This window comes from Lolium rigidum, chromosome 7, assembly GCF_022539505.1.
Source record: "Lolium rigidum isolate FL_2022 chromosome 7, APGP_CSIRO_Lrig_0.1, whole genome shotgun sequence".
NCBI lineage: Eukaryota > Viridiplantae > Streptophyta > Magnoliopsida > Poales > Poaceae > Lolium > Lolium rigidum.
In genome coordinates this window covers 135,307,665-135,325,810 of record NC_061514.1, presented here as the reverse complement: position 1 = coordinate 135,325,810, position 18,146 = coordinate 135,307,665, and the positions used below count along the sequence as shown (strand labels likewise).

At 43.8% G+C, this 18,146-nt stretch overlaps 4 protein-coding genes across 4 annotated transcripts; 2 read left to right on the top strand and 2 right to left on the bottom strand.

Moving 5' to 3' along the window:
* The first annotated feature begins 3,371 nt into the window (after positions 1-3,371).
* LOC124672038 lies at positions 3,372-4,595 on the top strand. Its single transcript, XM_047208334.1, has one exon. The coding sequence runs from the start codon at positions 3,372-3,374 to the stop codon at positions 4,593-4,595; it is 1,224 nt and encodes a 407-aa protein (XP_047064290.1).
* A 1,013-nt stretch (positions 4,596-5,608) lies between these two features.
* On the top strand, positions 5,609-10,607 carry LOC124677024 (protein SET DOMAIN GROUP 41-like). Its single transcript, XM_047213027.1, has 6 exons — positions 5,609-5,743; positions 6,121-6,896; positions 7,161-7,197; positions 7,271-7,371; positions 9,959-10,057; positions 10,426-10,607. Exons 2-6 carry the CDS (start codon positions 6,132-6,134, stop codon positions 10,480-10,482), a joined length of 1,059 nt encoding a protein of 352 aa, XP_047068983.1. The 5' UTR covers positions 5,609-5,743; positions 6,121-6,131; the 3' UTR covers positions 10,483-10,607.
* A 2,004-nt stretch (positions 10,608-12,611) lies between these two features.
* Positions 12,612-13,394, bottom strand: LOC124673818 (probable glutathione S-transferase GSTU6). The gene is made up of 2 exons (XM_047209858.1): positions 13,071-13,394; positions 12,612-12,998 (listed from the first exon to the last, which is right to left on the bottom strand). Exons 1-2 carry the CDS (start codon positions 13,392-13,394, stop codon positions 12,612-12,614), a joined length of 711 nt encoding a protein of 236 aa, XP_047065814.1.
* A 2,787-nt stretch (positions 13,395-16,181) lies between these two features.
* LOC124673817 (probable glutathione S-transferase GSTU6) lies at positions 16,182-17,161 on the bottom strand. The gene is made up of 2 exons (XM_047209857.1): positions 16,742-17,161; positions 16,182-16,666 (listed from the first exon to the last, which is right to left on the bottom strand). Exons 1-2 carry the CDS (start codon positions 17,063-17,065, stop codon positions 16,283-16,285), a joined length of 708 nt encoding a protein of 235 aa, XP_047065813.1. The 5' UTR covers positions 17,066-17,161; the 3' UTR covers positions 16,182-16,282.
* Between the last annotated feature and the right edge of the window lie 985 nt (positions 17,162-18,146).

Below are 18,146 nucleotides of genomic sequence, written 5' to 3'. Positions count from 1 at the left end.
CAAACCTGACTCGTTGGATGCGTCTCTACGGACGCTGCACGGACGCGCAAAGTGTCTGCTCACGTCTGGCGGACATTTCGTCGGACCCGCCTGTCAGCGACCCTGGCTCGATGCGTCTTCTCAGGCGCGCCAGCGACTGGCGCTGCTGCGTCGCTTCGGCAGTCTGCGCCACGTTAATGGTGATGCCTTGCGTGTCGAGCGGCCGCCACCCACCTCCGCCAACGTAGTAATGGCGATGCCACGCGTCCCGCGGCGTCAGCTGCCCCCGTCCTATATAAAGAGGGCGCGCGCTCTTCTTCCTCATCCACTCCCTCACACAAACCCTAGCCGCCACAAGCTCCACCGTAGCGTCGCCTAGCTCTTCCTGTGACGCAGCCAGCCCCACGAGGAAGTCCATGGCGGATCCTGGTGGCCGGCAAGGCGGTCGAGGCCGCGGGCCTGAACGCCTGGGCCGGGGCCGCCGAGGTGGAGCAGCTACGGCTCCACGGTCGCCGTCGCCTGCGCCGTCGTCTTCGCAGGAGGAGCGCTGCTTCGAGTTCCTCCTCCGTATCGACAATGACCCCCTCGGCATCAAGCGGCTCCCGGACAAGTTCGCCGAGTTTGTCGATGGCGTCGAGCCGGCCCAGGTGCAGCTACGGGAGGCCAGCTGCAACTTCTACCGGTGGCTTGTCGAGGTCTTGTTCGATGGGCAGGGCAAGATGTACCTACACACGGGGTAGGACAAGTTTGCCCGCGACCTGCGCTCGAGCTCGGCTGCCATCTCACCTTCCTTTACGAGGGGGACATCGAGATGATCGTCAAGGTGTTCGACGACACATCCTGCCGCAGGCACTACCACACCGGCAAGTCCGGCTCGGACACCGACAATTAAAAATGTTAGAGTGTTCTTTCTTTACAGCGAATATGGCCACGAGCCAATTGAAGCCACTAGTGACGGTTTCTGGATGTTCTTCCCCGAAAGGACCAACATGGCTATAATTACCAGTTAGATTTTCCAGTTTGGGTGATTGAGTGTGTCCGAGAGTGTTCTTTCTTGGCAGCGAACATACGGAACCAACACTAGTTAGGTTTTCTCATTTTCCAATATTCTAATTTTTGTCAACCATGGTTCAAACTATATATTAGTTTGTGTAAACCATGTTCCCAATTACGATATTAGTTTGTGTAAAACCATGTTCCAAATTATGTATTAGTTTGTGTAAAACCATGTGCCAAACTATGTGTTAATTTTTGTAAAACCATGTTCCCAATTATTTGTTAGTTTGTCTAATGTTTGGAAGTATGTTTAAAATAGAAAAAAAAACAAGTAGAAAAAATAATGTGTTCAGGCCGCTGGAGGCACCCCAGACGCAAACAGACGCGCGGATAAGAACGGTCATTTTCGCGTCGCCAGGCGACGCAAATAGACAATTTGGACGTCCGAAATGCGTCGCCCCGTTGGAGATGCTCTTACGCGTATCTATTTGCGTCCATGTTCTTGCCAGGTGACAAACAATTGCCCACTGAGTTTGGAGCACACTAAATCCCCGCTTCACATCTTTTTTTTGTAGATTCTTGCATCATGGCAAACATCTTCGTTTTTTTCGTGTTTGAATTACGGATAGTCTTGACCCAGTTACGATAGATGTCATTAGCAAGATAATATGGCTTGTCGTATTCATTTTCATCGATCTCGTACCTCACACGAAGAGTGATCTCGTACCTCACTTGAAGAGCTTTGCCTTGCATAAGTCGGTTTTCAATCGAAAAGCGGTGCAACACGTTGATGTCATTGTTGGAACCGGCCATACCAAAGAGTGAATGCCAAATCCATAAATGATGCGATACCACTGCTTCAAGAATGACAATGCATCCCTCCGCATGGCCGATGTACTGACCATACCATCCAAATGGATAATTCTTCCACTTCCAGTGAATGCAATCTATGCTGTCAATCATACATGGAACCCTCTAGACTCGTTGATAGAAAACATCCGCCTTGTATCTTCAATTGTTGGATCCCTCAAGTAATATTCTCCGAACATGCGACAATCACGGCTCACCAAAACCGATACATGGCGTTAAGATAGGTGTTCTTACCCATTCGAAGATACTCATCGAATATATCAGTAGTCAATCCATACGATACAATGTGAGCTAGAGAATTTTTTTTGGTAAGAGGTGAAGCCTAGCGCACCTGTGGCATCGGGCCTGCATTAGAAGTATGAGTCGTAGTCTGTGACGCCTCGTAGAATGACCATGAACATGTTCCTTGACATCATGTACCGCCGCCAGAACATTTTTTCCGGGTACATCGGATCAGTGCGGTCGAAGTAGTCCTTGTAGAGCCGGAGGTGCCCATCTACGTGCGACAGATTTTTTTGAGCGGCCTTTCACAGAGCCCCGTTGCACCGGCGTCTGGCTGGCATTGTACTTGTGGAGGATGGAGGCCGCAACAAAAGCCATGTTCTGCGTCGTCTGCTCGGATTCGTTGTCGAAAGAGGAGTGAATGACCTCACTGCGTAACTTTTCGAGCGACTTCCACATGTCCATCTGCGTGGGTAGCAACTGCGGATCAATGCTCTCCCACAATAGCGCCCAAAAAATGAATTTGGAAACCTACCAGCGCAATTGACCGAACATGTCCTGAGCGGCGAGGCGGGCCAGCGTAACCGGTAGATGTTTGCCCCCCCGAAGACGCGACACATGCGGTTAAGAATCTACCCCGACGCTGATCCTGTTTCTCTGGCGTGGCGAGGCCCTAACAGACGGCGGGTACTACGACGATGCGGCGGGGTGGGGTTGGGGTGGCAGCATCACCCTAGGGCACCAAAGAAGGGGAAGAGAAAGCAAATCCGTGCGGTCGATTTTGTTATCCCTGAGACTATGTTAGAATATGCGGACACTCGTCGCACCTGTAAAGACGCATCGAGGCGCATACTTGAGCAGCGTTTGTATCTCCACGGACAAGCAGATCACTATGCGTCGGGCCGTTGAGCCTAAATATAGACGTATTTTTCGATCGTGCCACGCAAATAGTTGATTCACATATATTTGGATCGTCCCGGATATATTTGGATCGTCCCGGTGGCCTCATGTCCGTTGTCGACAATGGGACACTACACGACTTCTCGCCAAGGACAAAATCACACTACACGACAAGGCCGGTATCTGGTACACGCCTCTACTTACTCCCCGTACACCTGCCGCCTCCCGGCCCTTGTGGCGTTCCCCATGTTCCTACCGTGTGCGCTGACCATGCACGCAAGGTGCTCGACTTATTTAGCCTTCCCTCTGCTCGTGTTCTGCTCTGTGATTCTTGGTTGTCTGTAAGGAAGTAGGACAGTTACCACCTTTTCTTGCGTACACTAGATCGAGGTCTACTCGGGACGATGGCGGAGGAGAAGCTGCCGTGCCCGACGCCGTCGTGGTCAGACATCCCGCTGGAGCTGGCCGGCCTGGTGCTCCACCTCCTCCCCGCGTACGTCGACCGCGCCCGCTTCGGCGCGGTCTGCCCGCAGTGGCGCGCCGCTGCGCGGCAGCTCGCCGCGCCACCGCCGGTGCCGCTGCTCGCTCTTCCCGACGGCACTTTCTACAGCCTCCCCTGCACGGAGCCCTTCCGCTTCGCCGGTTGCGGCTTCGCTGGGTTCAAGAGCGCCTGCGGCAGCTGGCTCGTCTTCCCGCGTCACGACGGATGCTTCCTGGTGAACCCGTTCTCCAGGGCCACTGTGAGGCTTCCTGCTCTGTCCAGCGTCCGTCCCAGTTGCCTCCCTAGCGGCGCTGGTTTTAAGCCTGTGGAATCCCTTACCCGCATATGGCCGCGCATCAAGAACAGGAAACACCAGCTGAACAAGCTAACCTTCTGCTCGCCCAACCTTGTCGCTGCATTCGTCAACCGCCATGGCCGTGGTCAGATTCTAGTGTGCCAGCCGGGGGCTTCCTCGTGGTCGTCGGTTCCAGCCCACCACACGTTCAAGGGGTTCCAAGACATGGCCTTCTACAAGGGCAAGATCTACATGCTCTCTTACCACGAGCATCTCTCCGTCGTGGACATCAGCCAGGACCAAGCCACGGGAGATCCACAGGTTTCTCGAATCGTACGGGTCATCAACGGTAATGCATTCCCTTGGTTACTGCCCCAAAACAACATTTATGTCCATAAGAAGCTCTACCTGGTCGAATCACATGGTGGCGGTGGCGCGCTGGTAATGGTGCGCAGGCAGGTTTGCTGCCGATGGATGCTTGGTAGATACGTGGTTGTAGGCAACAAGTTTGATGTGTTTGAGGCTGGCCACCTCAAGCGCCCAGCAGGTTCAGATGGGTGGGTCAACAAGACGACCTTGGGGGATGACGACCAGGTTCTTTTTCTCGGCCGAAGGTGCTCCCAGCTGCTGGCTCCTGCCTCTCGGTACGGCTTGCTGAGAGACCGCATCTGGTTCTTGGATGACGATGAAGACTCTTTCAAAGGCTACTGTTACGAGGAGGAGGAGGAGAAGGCTTCCATCCGCGTCTACGATATGACTGCCCAACTGGTCTCGCCTCCTCTGCCAACAGTCTCATGGAAGCGCCACGGTATGTGCCTTGCCACGTGGCTACTACCTCAAGACTCAACTTGAAGAGTCTCTTCATATATAGTGACACTACGTATCAAACTATGGCTTACTTATATATATGAGTACTTTGTCAACTCGATCGACACGGTGAGTATCTAGTATGTACCTAGCCCTATGCGCAAGCTGTTGAATGCATCAGCACCTTATTGTCTGAGCTCAATTACGGTTTTGGTTTTATTTGTGGTGACGAATTAGTATGAGCTTCATCATTCTGGACTTGTGATAAGGTCAAGCTGCCAACTTGTGTGATGCTTCAGAGTGATGAGGCATATGTACTCGCCTATTTGTTGCCGATTTTGTTTACCAATCAGCACTTAATTTTATGAATTATGGTTGTATATCATGACTAATGAGTAAGGGCTCCATGACCCTGGAGTTTTGTTCTGCTCAAGCTGTGAACCTGCGATACTTGCTTGTGACCAACCAGTTGCAAGTGTGGTTTATCTTGATGAAGAAAAACTCCTGCAATATTGTCTTGACCTGGAAAACTTATGCCATCTTGTTGCTAAAGAGGGGAATAACACTCCATATTCATGTTTATGTGATTGGATGTGATCACTAGAGAGGAAAGATAACAAGTTTGAACATGGGTATTTTTTTTTCTACAACGTTGGTAGCAAGGCTACCGAAGAAGGCAAAAGACAAAGAAACAAGAGAAGAACAAAAGAGAGAACAAAACAAAATATATACTAGAAGGCTAACATTCTGTCAACACTTGTGGTTTGCATACCTTCAAAAAAATGTGTGTTTTGTATCTGTAGTGACTTAATGACTTTGCCCAATTTTGGACATCCCATAGAACCATGTGGTAGCTTCGTTTTTACAAATGAAAATTTTCTTTTCCTTACTTTTTTCGGTTAGTTTTGAGATACACGCGATCCATTTTTTCGGTCATTTTTAACAGGAGAGTAAAAAAAAAGGGGGGGGGGGGGGGGTGCGGTGTGGAGCCATCAGGCCCAGTTTAGAACGGCCCCAATGCCTCAAATACAACTACCCATTAGCCCAATATGGAGCACCCACAGAGGACTCTCGTCTTCTCCATCGCCGGGGCAAATCACGCCGCCGTCGCGCCCCATATCATCTCTCCGCGGTTGTGACCACGCTCTATAGGGACCTGCGGTTTCATCGTTCGGCGGTTACCTCGGTCTCAAGTTGAGTAAAGCCTCACCTTCATAGGGATCTTTTCTCGCAGCGAGGGTTTGGTGCCCTACACAGTGCTCCGCAGCAGATGTAAAGTAGCTATGCATTTATGCAGCCTCTAGAGTTTCCAGGTCCTGATTTGAGTTGTCTTGAGATCGAGAAGCTATCTGTATGTTTCGCAAAAAAAAAGAGAAGCTATCTGTATGGTCAATGTTCCTGCTCCTTTCATGTTTTGCCCCCAAATTAACTGTCTAGGCAGAGGCACTATAGCAAAAATAGGTCAATGTATTGAGCATGGTTTGGGGAAGAGCTTAGCTTGGTTTTGCTGAGCATGGGATAATTTAGTCCAAGTCCTGATTTTCCTTTTGTGCAAAACTGAACTTTGCAGCAGGAGGACCCATGGCGATGGAGATGAGAGCCCGGGAACCTGTACACATGTCGGAGGACCTAACTCGGGCAATTGCACCTTATGCCGCCACCCTGCATGATTTGTTCCTCCACTCCCATTGCTCCTCATGTTTCAGGAACTTACCATCTCAACCTCCACATGGCTTATCTTGTATGACCTGTGGCTCTGTTCGATACTGCTCCTTAGACTGCTTAAGCTCGGATTGTGAAGCGCATTCATCCTCTGGTGAATGTTGTTTCTTTGCGGACCACATCAAGATAGCATCTCCCTCCTTTCTCACCGAAGGCACGAGTGATCCCCGTGCTGCTCTTCGGCTTCTTTATTTGCTTGAGATACATGGTCTTGTTTCGTCTGATTCAATTAACCAGGCCACCAGAATCGGTGGGCTTTCAGCCAGTGGCATTGGGGAAACCCTGGGAGAAGGCGGGGAGGTTGCCGAGAGGATACTGGAGGGAAGCATGCTGATGTCATCTGCCAGAAAAATGAGGACGCAAACTTCTGTTGTTTCTGCCAATGGTCTGACAGTAGAGACAGTGGCATTATGGGCAGTGATGATCAACAGTGTTGCTGTGCAGATTAGTGAAGAGCGGGATCTGGGGATCGCAGTTTATGGACCTAGTTTTTCATGGTTCAATCATAGTTGCTTTCCGAACGCTTCTTACCGTTTTGTATTGGCTCCACGTGATGAAGATTATGTTTCAGACAAATCAGAATACCCTGCAGTCCCTGCTAGCAAAGAAGTAGCAGCAGATGCGGTAAATAAAATGAAATTATAGTTCTATATATTCGGCATTTTCTTAACTTAGATTATGTTTCAGACAAATCAGAATACCCTGCAGTCCCTGCTAGCAAAGTAGTAGCAGCAGATGTGGTAAATAAAATGAAATTATAGTTCTATATATTCGGCATTTTCTTAACTTCTGCTTGCACAATATCAAGAGGGAAATAATTTAGTACTTTGCTTATCATTATCATATCTCAGTGTAGAGTAAGTTATTCGGCGTCTTTATTGGTTGCAGTGGCATGCTTGGCAGTTTGAAGATCATTCTACTCATGGTACTTCCTTCATGTTCATTTATGCTGCAATGTGAGAGGCAATTTTTTTAACTCTTACCCTGATTCTCTTTAGCACTCGCCAAATATGGCCCAAGAATTGTTGTTCGTTGCACAAAGCCCATCAACAAGGGTGATGAAGTTTGCATAACATATATTGATCTTCTCCAGACCAGGGTACTGCTTTCTTTCTAAATCCTAGTTTGCACGAGTTTCGCGATGTTAGGAAGTCAACAGCCTTAGTGTATTATTGGTTTGGCTGGATTAGACAACGGTTTATTTTATTCCATGTAACTAGCACAGTGGCCCTCGCAAATGTGAGGGCAATATCTTGCTCTTAAATTCTTCGGTCTATTAATTATTTATAATCATGTCTATTATTTATCTGGTGTGGTGTACTTATAAGAGGGTATGCGTAATTAGTGTTCCAGTGCTTCGGTTTTATGAGGATTTTAGTGCATGGATATTATTTTCCCTTGAATGCATTATGATTTAACATAGGATAACATTTACTATCATGCTTACATATGGATGTGATACTTAATTAAGAGAACCTATGTATTATTCAACTATAAAATATGTCCCATTAGATTGGTCGAATGATGCGTTTTTTTTTCTGTGAGACTTTCTAATATATAATTATATTTTCATCCAAAAATTTCCTTTAAATATAAAGTAATGTAGTAAGCAACTGTTGACCTGGTCATATTATCAGATGCTTAGTCCATGTACGACAAAAAAAATGATGATGGATTGATGGTGATTCTTTAATTTTAACACTAAATGGAAAGAAAGGTATTGTACATCAGTTTTATAACTTTCAAGGTTTTTTATCTTTAGATGTGCATTCTTGAATGGAAAGTTGTAATTTATTTTTCTTAAAACTTACATATATATGTTCATATTTTGGAATGTAATTAGAAGTATTTCAATGGAAAGTTATAGTTTATTTTTCTGAGAACTTGTGTATTTATTTTCATATTTTGCAATTTAATTAGCAATTTTTATTTTATTTTGGTAATATTCTATACACTTTGTCATGCATGTATATACGGCAGTTTAAAGCCTCGCGTGCCTGCCTGCATAAGGTGTCCTGGTTAGTCAGTAATTTAAGTTTGTACAGTTTTCCTACGTTACGCTTGAGAGCTAGTCTAAATTGAACAGGATTTACGCCAGTTCATTTTCTAGTGCATGACACAGACTGTTACGCTTGAGAGTTAGTCCAAATCGAATTGGACTTTATTACGCCAGTTCATTTTCGGTTAGTGCTTGACATAGACTTTATTATGATTCGCTCAGCGGTACAACGTTCCTTGCAACAAATCTCTCATAAAATCATAGCAATAAACTGTACTCTCTTGATTTGTCTAAATTTGGATGTATCTAGATGCGATTTAGTCTATAGATATATCCAAATTTAAACAAATCTGTAACATCTTTTTTGGGATGAAGGGAGTACATCTAACAGCTGAAATAATTTTGATGATGTAGATTAATGTGAATTATACACGTCTAACGGCTGAAATAATTTTGATGATATCGTATGCCTTTCAGTTTTATCATAGCCAGACCAAAATGTGCCGACGCCTGATGGTTTGCATAATACGACAACCATGTTTTCTTTCCTGACATGCTGTTCATTTTTTTAGAAATACACATTATTCCTAATGTAGTGCACATGGCCATTTTTTTGCGGGTAATACACATGGGCATATATGACACGACATGTCCTAGTTCAACACAAAGCCAGCCAATCATATTTGGAGATAAGTCTTAACGCTTTAAATTGACGTGTTATTATATTTGTTATGTAAATCTCATGGTTGTGATAAAAAATCTGACCCAGATTTTAGATCTAACTATCAAAATAATTTATATGATGTGGCTTAACCTTGCGTCTATATTAGAGATTTGTATATTGATTTTAGTATGTAGTAGATCTCATGGTTGTGATTAAAAATCTGGCCCACAAATTTTAGATCTAACTATCAAAATAATTTATATGATGTGGCTTAACCTTGTGACTCTATTAGAGATCCGTATATTGATTTAAGTATATAATAGATATGTGCTTCTTCATCACTGGCCCACTTAGCATTATTGTTTATGTAATCAAAATATGCCCCTAACTTATATGACTTTACTACTGTACTTAATAGAAGTCTTTTTGCCCTTGGTACAACTTTAAGAAAAACAGGTCCAGTGACCATTTTACATATATGCAGTCCCACCTTATGCAAGCTATATCTGAATGTACACTTACTTTATGATGGATTTGCAGATTATTTGGGAACCCATATATATCATATGTTTCCGTTTAGATGTAATGGATATGTATATCTTGGTAGTAGTTGATGCACACTCCACACTTATTATGTTGGTTAAGTTAATGTGACAGCTATTATTGTCAGCATTTTCCAGACTGTTACTCAATATGTTTTATGATATTAAATACTCCTTCGGCTTTTGGATGTGTGGCGTTTTATCAGTCTGCTCGTCAACCAAGTTACATCTGGAAAAGATTGCATTACTACTCTTTCTTGACTGTCTGCTACTCTGGTGCATAATTATAAGTGGCATTGAAAATAGCCAAAGGGAAGGGGCATGAGGGGGTGTACATTTATCTCTAAATAGTAGAATGTCATGTATTTAGAAACAAATTTGATTGTTAGTGACATGTATTCAGGAGCGGAATGAATTTAGGTTACTAACTTACTATCTTCCTACTGTTATCAAACTCATAAGTCTCAACTTCTCTTTACAGGATGCAAGGCATTCAGATCTTTGGTCAAAGTACAAATTCATTTGTTCTTGCAAGCGCTGTACTTCATCCCCAGAACCATATGTGGACTTTCTTCTGAATGTAAGAGACAAACTCTGGATAAAACGTTGTCATCATTTGCTCACAATCCACCATGCACTTTATATGTTTGATGTTTTGAGGATTGTTAGGAAAACTTAAAATGATTAGCTGCTCTGCCATGAATGAATATGTCTTCTAACTTGTCCCGCATATAACTTACAAATAAACTGTATATTGACCAGTAACTAACAGCAGTGGTTTCTGTTGCATACACTAAGCTAGCAAACTTTTGCTACATAGTTGCATATGTTGCAGGTTGTTAACATTTTATGCTTAAACTAGCAAATTCTCCTTTGCAGAGAAAAATAAGATATTATATTTTATATTTTCTGCAAACTGACATGGTATTCTAATCAGTGTGCTTTTAGGAACTTGAATTCACCAGAGGATGGTGCTATGTCGGCAGCAGTGGAGGATTTGAATGATATCTTACAACAGGCAATCTCTGTATACTCATTGGATGATGACCCTAAAGCTTGCTGTGATATGATTGAAACCATGCTTTCCAAAAATTTGATGGGTGATTTGCAGCAAGTGGAATATTCACAAAAAAGAGATATACTTCATCCTCTTCACCATATATGTCTTGGAGCTTACATAGCACTTGCCTCTGCTTACCGTTTTCGTGCCCTTACAGCAAACACCGAGGGAGAAAACGGTGCTGCTTCTTTCGAAATGGCCAAAGCTGCAGCAGCTTATTCATTTGTTCTTGCAGGAGCTACACACCATTTATTCTTATCTGAATGCTCCTTTCTGATCCCACTGTCACATTTTTTGTTAAGCACCGGACAATCCATGTTAGATTTTGTTGAATGTATAAAGGGAGAGACAAGGAAAAATGTATCTGAAGCTAAGTTCAGCTTTGCTTCATGTTCAACAGGGTCAGAAAAACGTGATCCCTTCCAGTACAATAAATTCAGATCAACTTGTGAAGAGTTTGGCAAGCGCATGTTATCATTATCATTGCAGTGCTGGCCATTTCTTGCCCAAAGCTCAGCTTGTTTGGAAAAGATAAAGAACCCTATAGACTTCAGTTGGCTTGGTTCAGCAATATTTCAGTCTTTCCATCTCTCCAAGGAAGATTCTGCCAACCTTCCTTGTACAGACAGGCTACCAGTTAACATTGAGAAACAGAAGGAATGTATTCTCAGTTTAGCTGTTTGCTGCATCACCTTTTGCAAATATCTTGCAAGCATATGCTATGGTCCACAACATTATTTGGCTAATCATGCTAACGATCTGCTTGAAGGAATTGATCTTGCACAATGACTTTTCTGAGGTGTCTCCTGTGCGTGCTCATAAGATGTAACGCCCCAGGAGGCCAGGAGTTGATGTTTGATGTGATCCGTCATTATTTAGGGCTGTGGAGCTTATTTTCGAGATGGCTGTAGGAACCATGTCTTTATTTTCTGTGTATGTAATCATAGCTCATCTTTTTTGTTTATTCTGATGACCAAGCTTGTAACAGTGAGATTTATGGGAAAAGTCTCTCTCATGCTTCTCTGGCTTTAGTTTTACTTAAGATTCCTGTCTGCATAATCATGCAGTAATATAATTGTCTCAAAATGATATGGAATATTAGGTGATCCTTGGACAATTCTATTGGTAACTTGTCTCATTATGCAAAAGTATCCACACATTATTTTACAAACTGATCTTGTTTATCGCTCATGGAAGAATCATCATCACTCTGGGTCATGAAGGTTTCCACTTCAAGCAAAGGTGCAAACGAAGGTATAATATTTATTAATTTTAGTTGGAGGTGGTTATTGGTGATTGGGGGATACTCCCAGTTCATAGATTGTGCTGTCTGAAGTGTACTCCAGAACCATGTCATCTAGCGATAACTTGAGATATTTTCTACTATATTTTTTTTGTGAGAAACACATGTTATTTTGGGTCACAGGTATGTCTTGGTTCAATGAACTGAAAATAATAATTTGCAGCTTTGATCAAGATTATATTAGTTTTTTTATGTGTGCCAAAACAGTTGAATGAAAAATGCTCATGGTAAATATTCCTCAAGTGAGAAGTGTATTGTTTTCCTACCTAAGTGACACGGTGAATCAATTGATATTTTTAAAACAGACATATGTCTCTCAATACAACTGAACGAAATGGGCTCACTCCATGAAGTTAATTACTGCCTTACTGCTGACCTGCACCCTTGCATATGGACTGCTTTTATGGATTGTTTGTGTCAGCTGAATATGCTCTCAGTACGAGTAAAGGTACTTCTAATCTAACATTTCTTGCAGGGATGCACCTCTTGTTTGCCTAATCGCACTAGCGAATTGTGTAAACACGTAAATGGTGTGGATCCTTCTGATGCCAGCACAGTTCATGAAACTCATCTGCTGCTTTGTTGCTTGCTCATTCTCATACCAACCAACTTCATACAAGTGAAGGTAACCTGTAGGTAAAATCTTGAACTCAAAGTGCCTACACTCTTGTCATGACCAGTTAATTTGATGTTCCTCTAAAAAGTTGCAACTAATCCTTATTTTGTAGTACCAATTTTTTTCCTGCCACCAAGCGAGAGTGTGCCTGAAGTTTACTTGCTGTCTGAAGCTCTGGCGGCAGCGAGAGCCCGTGCCTGCTTCGTCTTGAACTCGACCATCCTGCCAACGTCCGGCAAGACAGCCTTGGCGACGTCGAGCTCGTCGAAGCGTACCATCCACGCGGCCAGGAGCGGGGTCCTGGCAGGGTCAAAGATCCTTGTCCCGGACATGACCTCGGCGGCGTGCGCCCACGTGAGCAGGCTCCCCAGCGTGATGTCGACGAGCCCAATACCGTCGCCACCGAAGAAGCCGCCCTTCCCCTTCGAGCACTCCCTCAAAGCTCCCTCCAGGTTCTCCACCGCGGCGAACGCCTGCTTCAACCCCTCTGACTTCTCCTCCTCCGTTGTGCCTCTAAACGACCGCACCCACGGGATCACGAGCTGCACACAGCCACACCACATCACTTCAGTGATCAGTAGAATCAGCTTTCAGATGCACGGTCGATGTCTAACCTTCTCATCGATGTAGGAGGCCCAGAACCGAGCGACGGCGCGCTCGTGGGGGTCCAAGGGGAGGAGGGAGGGCCCGGCGCCGGCGAAGGCCTCGTCGATGTATTGCATGATGATCACAGACTCGCACACGGGAACGCCGTTGTGGATGAGCACCGGCACCTTCTTGTGCACGGGGTTGGAGCGGAGGAGCAGCTCGCTCTTGTTGCAGAGGTCCTCCTCCACCTCCGCGTAGCTCAGGCCCTTGAGGGCGAGGGCCAGCTTCACCCTGGTGGCGAATGGACTCAGCCATGAGCCCAACAGCTTCAGTTCATCACCTCCGGCCATCTTTCTGCTCGATTTTTTGAGTGTGGTGTGAAAGCTGAGCTAGTTCTAGCTTGTGCAGGTGGGATATGGTGGATCAGAGGTTCAGAGCAACAAGAATTGTGTAACCGTCTAAGCTCGGTTGGGACTTGGACTGGGGTATTGAGGCAGCTGCAATTGACTAGTCCTCCACTATGCTTTGCACATGGTACCGAACAACTCTCTAGAAAATCACAGTTAGAAAATACATGGCCACACCGATCAATGTTTCGCTGATAACCTTATTAATGAACTCCATAATTACCCTATATTCTGGGTTTAGTTAAAGTCGGACTTTGTAAGGTCTGACCAATACTACTCCATCCTAAGACTTAAGGCTTATATTTTTTGGAAAAGTCAAAGCAAGTAAAATTTGATCAAAATTTTAGAATAATCTATTAATAAATATGATATTTTGTAGATAGCACATGAAAATATATTTCATTATCTATCTAATAATATCAATTTTGTATTTGACATGTTAATGATTTTTTATAAAAACTTAGTCAAACTTAACATAGTTTGACTTTCTGAAAAAAATATAGGCCTTAAGCCTTGGGATGGAGGTAGTAATACATAGAAGATCTATAATACCAAGTAGTACATATAACATTAAATACATTTTATGATAAAGCGAATAATATTTATCTTTTATTATACTCCGTATGTGTCATTTTTTTTCTTATATACTCGGTCCAAATTTTCGAAGTTCCATTTCAACTAAACCCAGTATACATGGTAATTATGGAGTATCTCCGAAGGACCATGTCCGAGAACCAACAAAACGGAGTAGATGCCAACCACAATGCGCGAGTTGCTTGACACCGACCAGATGTACTCTTCTGGCTTGAAATGTGCGGAAAAGATCATACCATCATAAATACAATTTTATTTGGTCAATTGATAAGCGTAAAGAAAATGTACTAATTGAAGGAATACGTGGATGCCACGAGCTAGAGGTACTTGATATACAATAGATATTCCCATTTTTTACCAACATTTCCATTTAATCAAGATGGATGGCAAAAAAAAAAGCATGAATAGACCTACAGTGTTGACTGAATTGAGAGTCCAATGTCTTGAAAACCCAAAAATTCTTGCAAGAGGTTCAGTTAAGCGAGATCCAAAGCAACAATTTCAAGTCTGCCGTCAACTGGTTTTGCCAGAGTGTTCTATCATTGTTGTAGGTCCTTCGCATTCATTATATCAATAACGATTATCTCTAAATGTAGCAATAAATCTTTTTTCAACTATTTGTACTTCATAATTTAACCATGATGCGTGATACTTCTAAGTTAGAATTTCTAAAGCAAAATTTGGAAAAAAGGAACCCATTGTAGCCGGTTTGAAAAACGGTCTGTTTCTTACTACGCATCATCTTGCTAGCTGTCCTCAAAATGGGATGAGGCAAAAATTGTTTGCCCAAGAAGAAGATCCAGACTCTCAATTGAGAGATAGTAAATGGCCGCTTAAGCTTTTAAATGAGAAAGGTGTATGGCAAGAGTTGCTATTTAGTACATATCTATATTTCAAAATGTTGTTGGAAGTGACAATTAAACCAATTAAAGCAAGGATTTGGAAGGACCTTGACTAGAACAATCACCCAGGAGACATGGTCCCTCCTAAACTACCATCACCGATTCACTGTACAAAACCTCGCTCATCTGATACCGACATACGGAGAACCAGGCTAACTTAAACTTGGTCAACTAAAATCCCAAAATCCACATACACATATGGATAGTTGGATATATATGCATCATGAACTAAAACAAAACAGAAACATGAAACCTTCCGCATGCCCAACAAAAAGATGACCCGACTAGCTAGCAAAAGGACGCATGGACCTCACCTCCCTAAAAAAACAAAGAGTAACACACGTATTCCTCTGCCCACAAGAGACATTCCCATGCCGCTTCTCCCAAAGATCCATCCCACAGCCATTTGATGGAAACAAGTATTAAGGAAAGACTCCTCAAAATTTCGAGACTCCCTTCAATCCAAATTAATTGTCGCAGAAATCTGTCTAGGTTTATTGAACACGCGGCAACTATTTTGAACCAGAGGTAGTAAAAATTCTGACGAACAACATCATCGAGTGGGTAATAAGAAAAAAATAGCATACATCTTATTATAGTGTTATGCATGGCTATGTGTCAATAGCTTCGATTAGGTGCATGAATGATATAAGTTCTAGGTTTATCATGCATGGCTAAATCTTTTGGATATAATCCATCACAATATGTATTATTTTTTCTTTCTTTTGTTGATGTTGTCAATTTTAAACCGATATCTGCTTTAATTGATAGAGTATCCAGTTAAAGATCTATTAATGGGTTGAAACTACTCGAACAAAAATAACTGACAAAAATTTCCCAAAGAAATTAACAGAGCTGAGAGAGAGGGAGGGAGGGAGGGAGGGAGAGAGAGAGAGAGAGAGAGAGAGAGAGATTCATTGGTTGCATATTGGATGGTTAGGAGAGGAATGATACTCTTAACCTACTAGGGAGCAAATGAAATCCTAAGAGGGTTGTTCCCGTCGATTGTGAAGCTAAGGTCCACAGAATCATGTATTTGCTACACTTGTGTGTCCATGACATGGTGTACGTCTGAACATGTCAATATTGTACTCGGCATTTCCTACATAGGACTAGTAAACTACCTCAAAACCATGTTGGAATACAATATCTTTATAATATTCTAAACACAGTTACATCAAAGAGATCATACGAACAACAATCGAGTATACTTTTTTGGTGAGAAAAAAGAATATACTGTAAAATAAGTGACTTTATTTCGGAGGGAAACATATGCATTTCCTATCAAATGGGAGTCACGACTCACGAGTCATGTCCCCATGCTGACTTAGTTTACTAGTTCTCAGAAGCTGCAGCGGCCGCTGCAGCCTGTGCCTGCCTCATCTTGGCGAACTCCACCACCCTGTCGACGTCTGGCAAGGCCGTCTTTGCACCGTCAAGCTCACCGAAGCGCTCCACCCATGCCGCTAGGAGCGGAGTCTTAACAGGGTCAAAGATCTTGGCCCCGGACATCACTTCGGTCGCCTTCAGCCACGAGAGCAGGCTCCCCAGCGAAACGTCGACGAGTCCGACGCTCTCGCCGCCGAAGTATTCCTCCCCTTTGGAGCACTCCCTCAGGGCTCCCTCCAAGGTCTCCACTGCAGCAAACATCTGCTTAGTCCCCTCGGACTTCTCCTCCTCCGTCTTGCCCCTGAACGATTGCATCCACGAAGCAACAAGCTGCACAAACACAGTATAAATCCAGATCCCAGGAGAAGTGAACCGTAAATTTCAATACATTAGTTGAAAAGAAACCTTGTCGTCGATGTAGGCGGCCCAGAAGCGCGCTACAGCACGTTCATGGGGGTCGGAGGAAAGCAATGAGGGACCGGTCCCAGCGAACGCCTCGTCGATGTACTGCACGATGACTACGGACTCACAAATGGGCTTCCCTTTGTGGAGGAGGACGGGCACCTTCTTATGCACCGGGTTGGAGCTGAGGAGGAGCTCGCTCTTGTTGCTGATGTCCTCCTCGACATTCTCGAAGCTCAGGCCATTGAAGCTCAGTGCAAGTTTCACCCTGGTCACAAATGGACTTGGCCATGCGCCGATCAGCTTCAGGTCATCTCCTCCGGCCATGGTGTTGTGCTAGAATTTGTGTATACAAGTAATTAACTGCCTGTTTTTGCTTGTGTTTCGTCGATGGTTGATTTGCTTGGTGGTTCAAGTGAGAGGGGACTGCATATGTATATATAGTGTTTAAAACGGTGCGTCATGCATGATGCTTGAAAACTGGGAGCATGGGACCAAGATATACATGCCCATCTTGGAGAGGAAGCAAAGCGACAGACGTGACAGAATACATGTGCCTATCAGCTTGAATAGTTTGGTAAATGTTATCTTTGACTACCATATTGCCCGGGAAGATGGTAGCAATGATTCCATTGCGGCCAAAGACACTACTAATGCGTAGAGCATGACGCACTCACTAGTGCTAGTAAACAAGGTTTTTGCAGTTATTCTGTTGCTTTCGTTTGACCTTTGGAGACAAGACACATCTTTACGTGATCGCTACCGGGGGAAGCCCTGCGACTTTATAAATTTTTAAAAGCGAAGGCAGTCTTCGTCCACCGGACAAACGAACAATGGAAATAGCTATTCCTTTAGGTCCTTTTTAATTGACTCGAATTTAGTATAAAGTTATACTAAATCTGAGTCAATTAAAAGAAACTAGACGGAGTCGTCGTTTTAAGGTGCTCCAACTAACCTCGTAGCTAGGAGGCAAGAGTATTAAATCAATCTGGACCATTCATAGTTTTAATCCTCTGCGTTGGCTCAAAAGTAACGGACGCCCAAAATAAGCTTGGAGCATGTTAAAATTTCTCCAACGGAAATTTTTGAGTCCACTAGCAGCATATACTTTAGATATTAGACACACACTTGTAATGAAATACTTAGCCATAGTATTGTTGCTCAAACTAGCACACTGGGTCGCGTACAATGCGGGAGCAACATCTTAATGTACGTGTCTAGATATTTCTAACAGAATTTTGATTTTGGTTAGATATTAATTTCCAAATCTATAAAATATTTTTTTATGCACTGATAACCTAGTGAAATTTAGTTGTTCCACAAAGATAAGAAAATAGTGAAACATTCATCAGGAATTACTTGATCTCCTTCTCAGCTGTGGCGTCTATCAGTTCTAACTCGAAGGGGA

What these genes read in the sequence shown, in the direction of transcription:
- LOC124673817 (XM_047209857.1), bottom strand. Translation starts at nt 17,065, where the DNA reads ATGGCCGGAGGAGATGACCTGAAGCTGATCGGCGCATGGCCAAGTCCA. An exon ending in CCGCCTACATCGACGACAAG is followed by an intron (nt 16,667 to 16,741) that starts GTTTCTTTTCAA and finishes GTGTTTGTGCAG; the next exon opens with CTTGTTGCTTCGTGGATGCA.
- LOC124673818 (XM_047209858.1), bottom strand. Translation starts at nt 13,394, where the DNA reads ATGGCCGGAGGTGATGAACTGAAGCTGTTGGGCTCATGGCTGAGTCCA. An exon ending in CCTCCTACATCGATGAGAAG is followed by an intron (nt 12,999 to 13,070) that starts GTTAGACATCGA and finishes GGCTGTGTGCAG; the next exon opens with CTCGTGATCCCGTGGGTGCG.
- LOC124672038 (XM_047208334.1), top strand. Translation starts at nt 3,372, where the DNA reads ATGGCGGAGGAGAAGCTGCCGTGCCCGACGCCGTCGTGGTCAGACATC.
- LOC124677024 (XM_047213027.1), top strand. Translation starts at nt 6,132, where the DNA reads ATGGCGATGGAGATGAGAGCCCGGGAACCTGTACACATGTCGGAGGAC. An exon ending in TGAAGATCATTCTACTCATG is followed by an intron (nt 7,198 to 7,270) that starts GTACTTCCTTCA and finishes GATTCTCTTTAG; the next exon opens with CACTCGCCAAATATGGCCCA. An exon ending in ATGTGGACTTTCTTCTGAAT is followed by an intron (nt 10,058 to 10,425) that starts GTAAGAGACAAA and finishes GTGTGCTTTTAG; the next exon opens with GAACTTGAATTCACCAGAGG.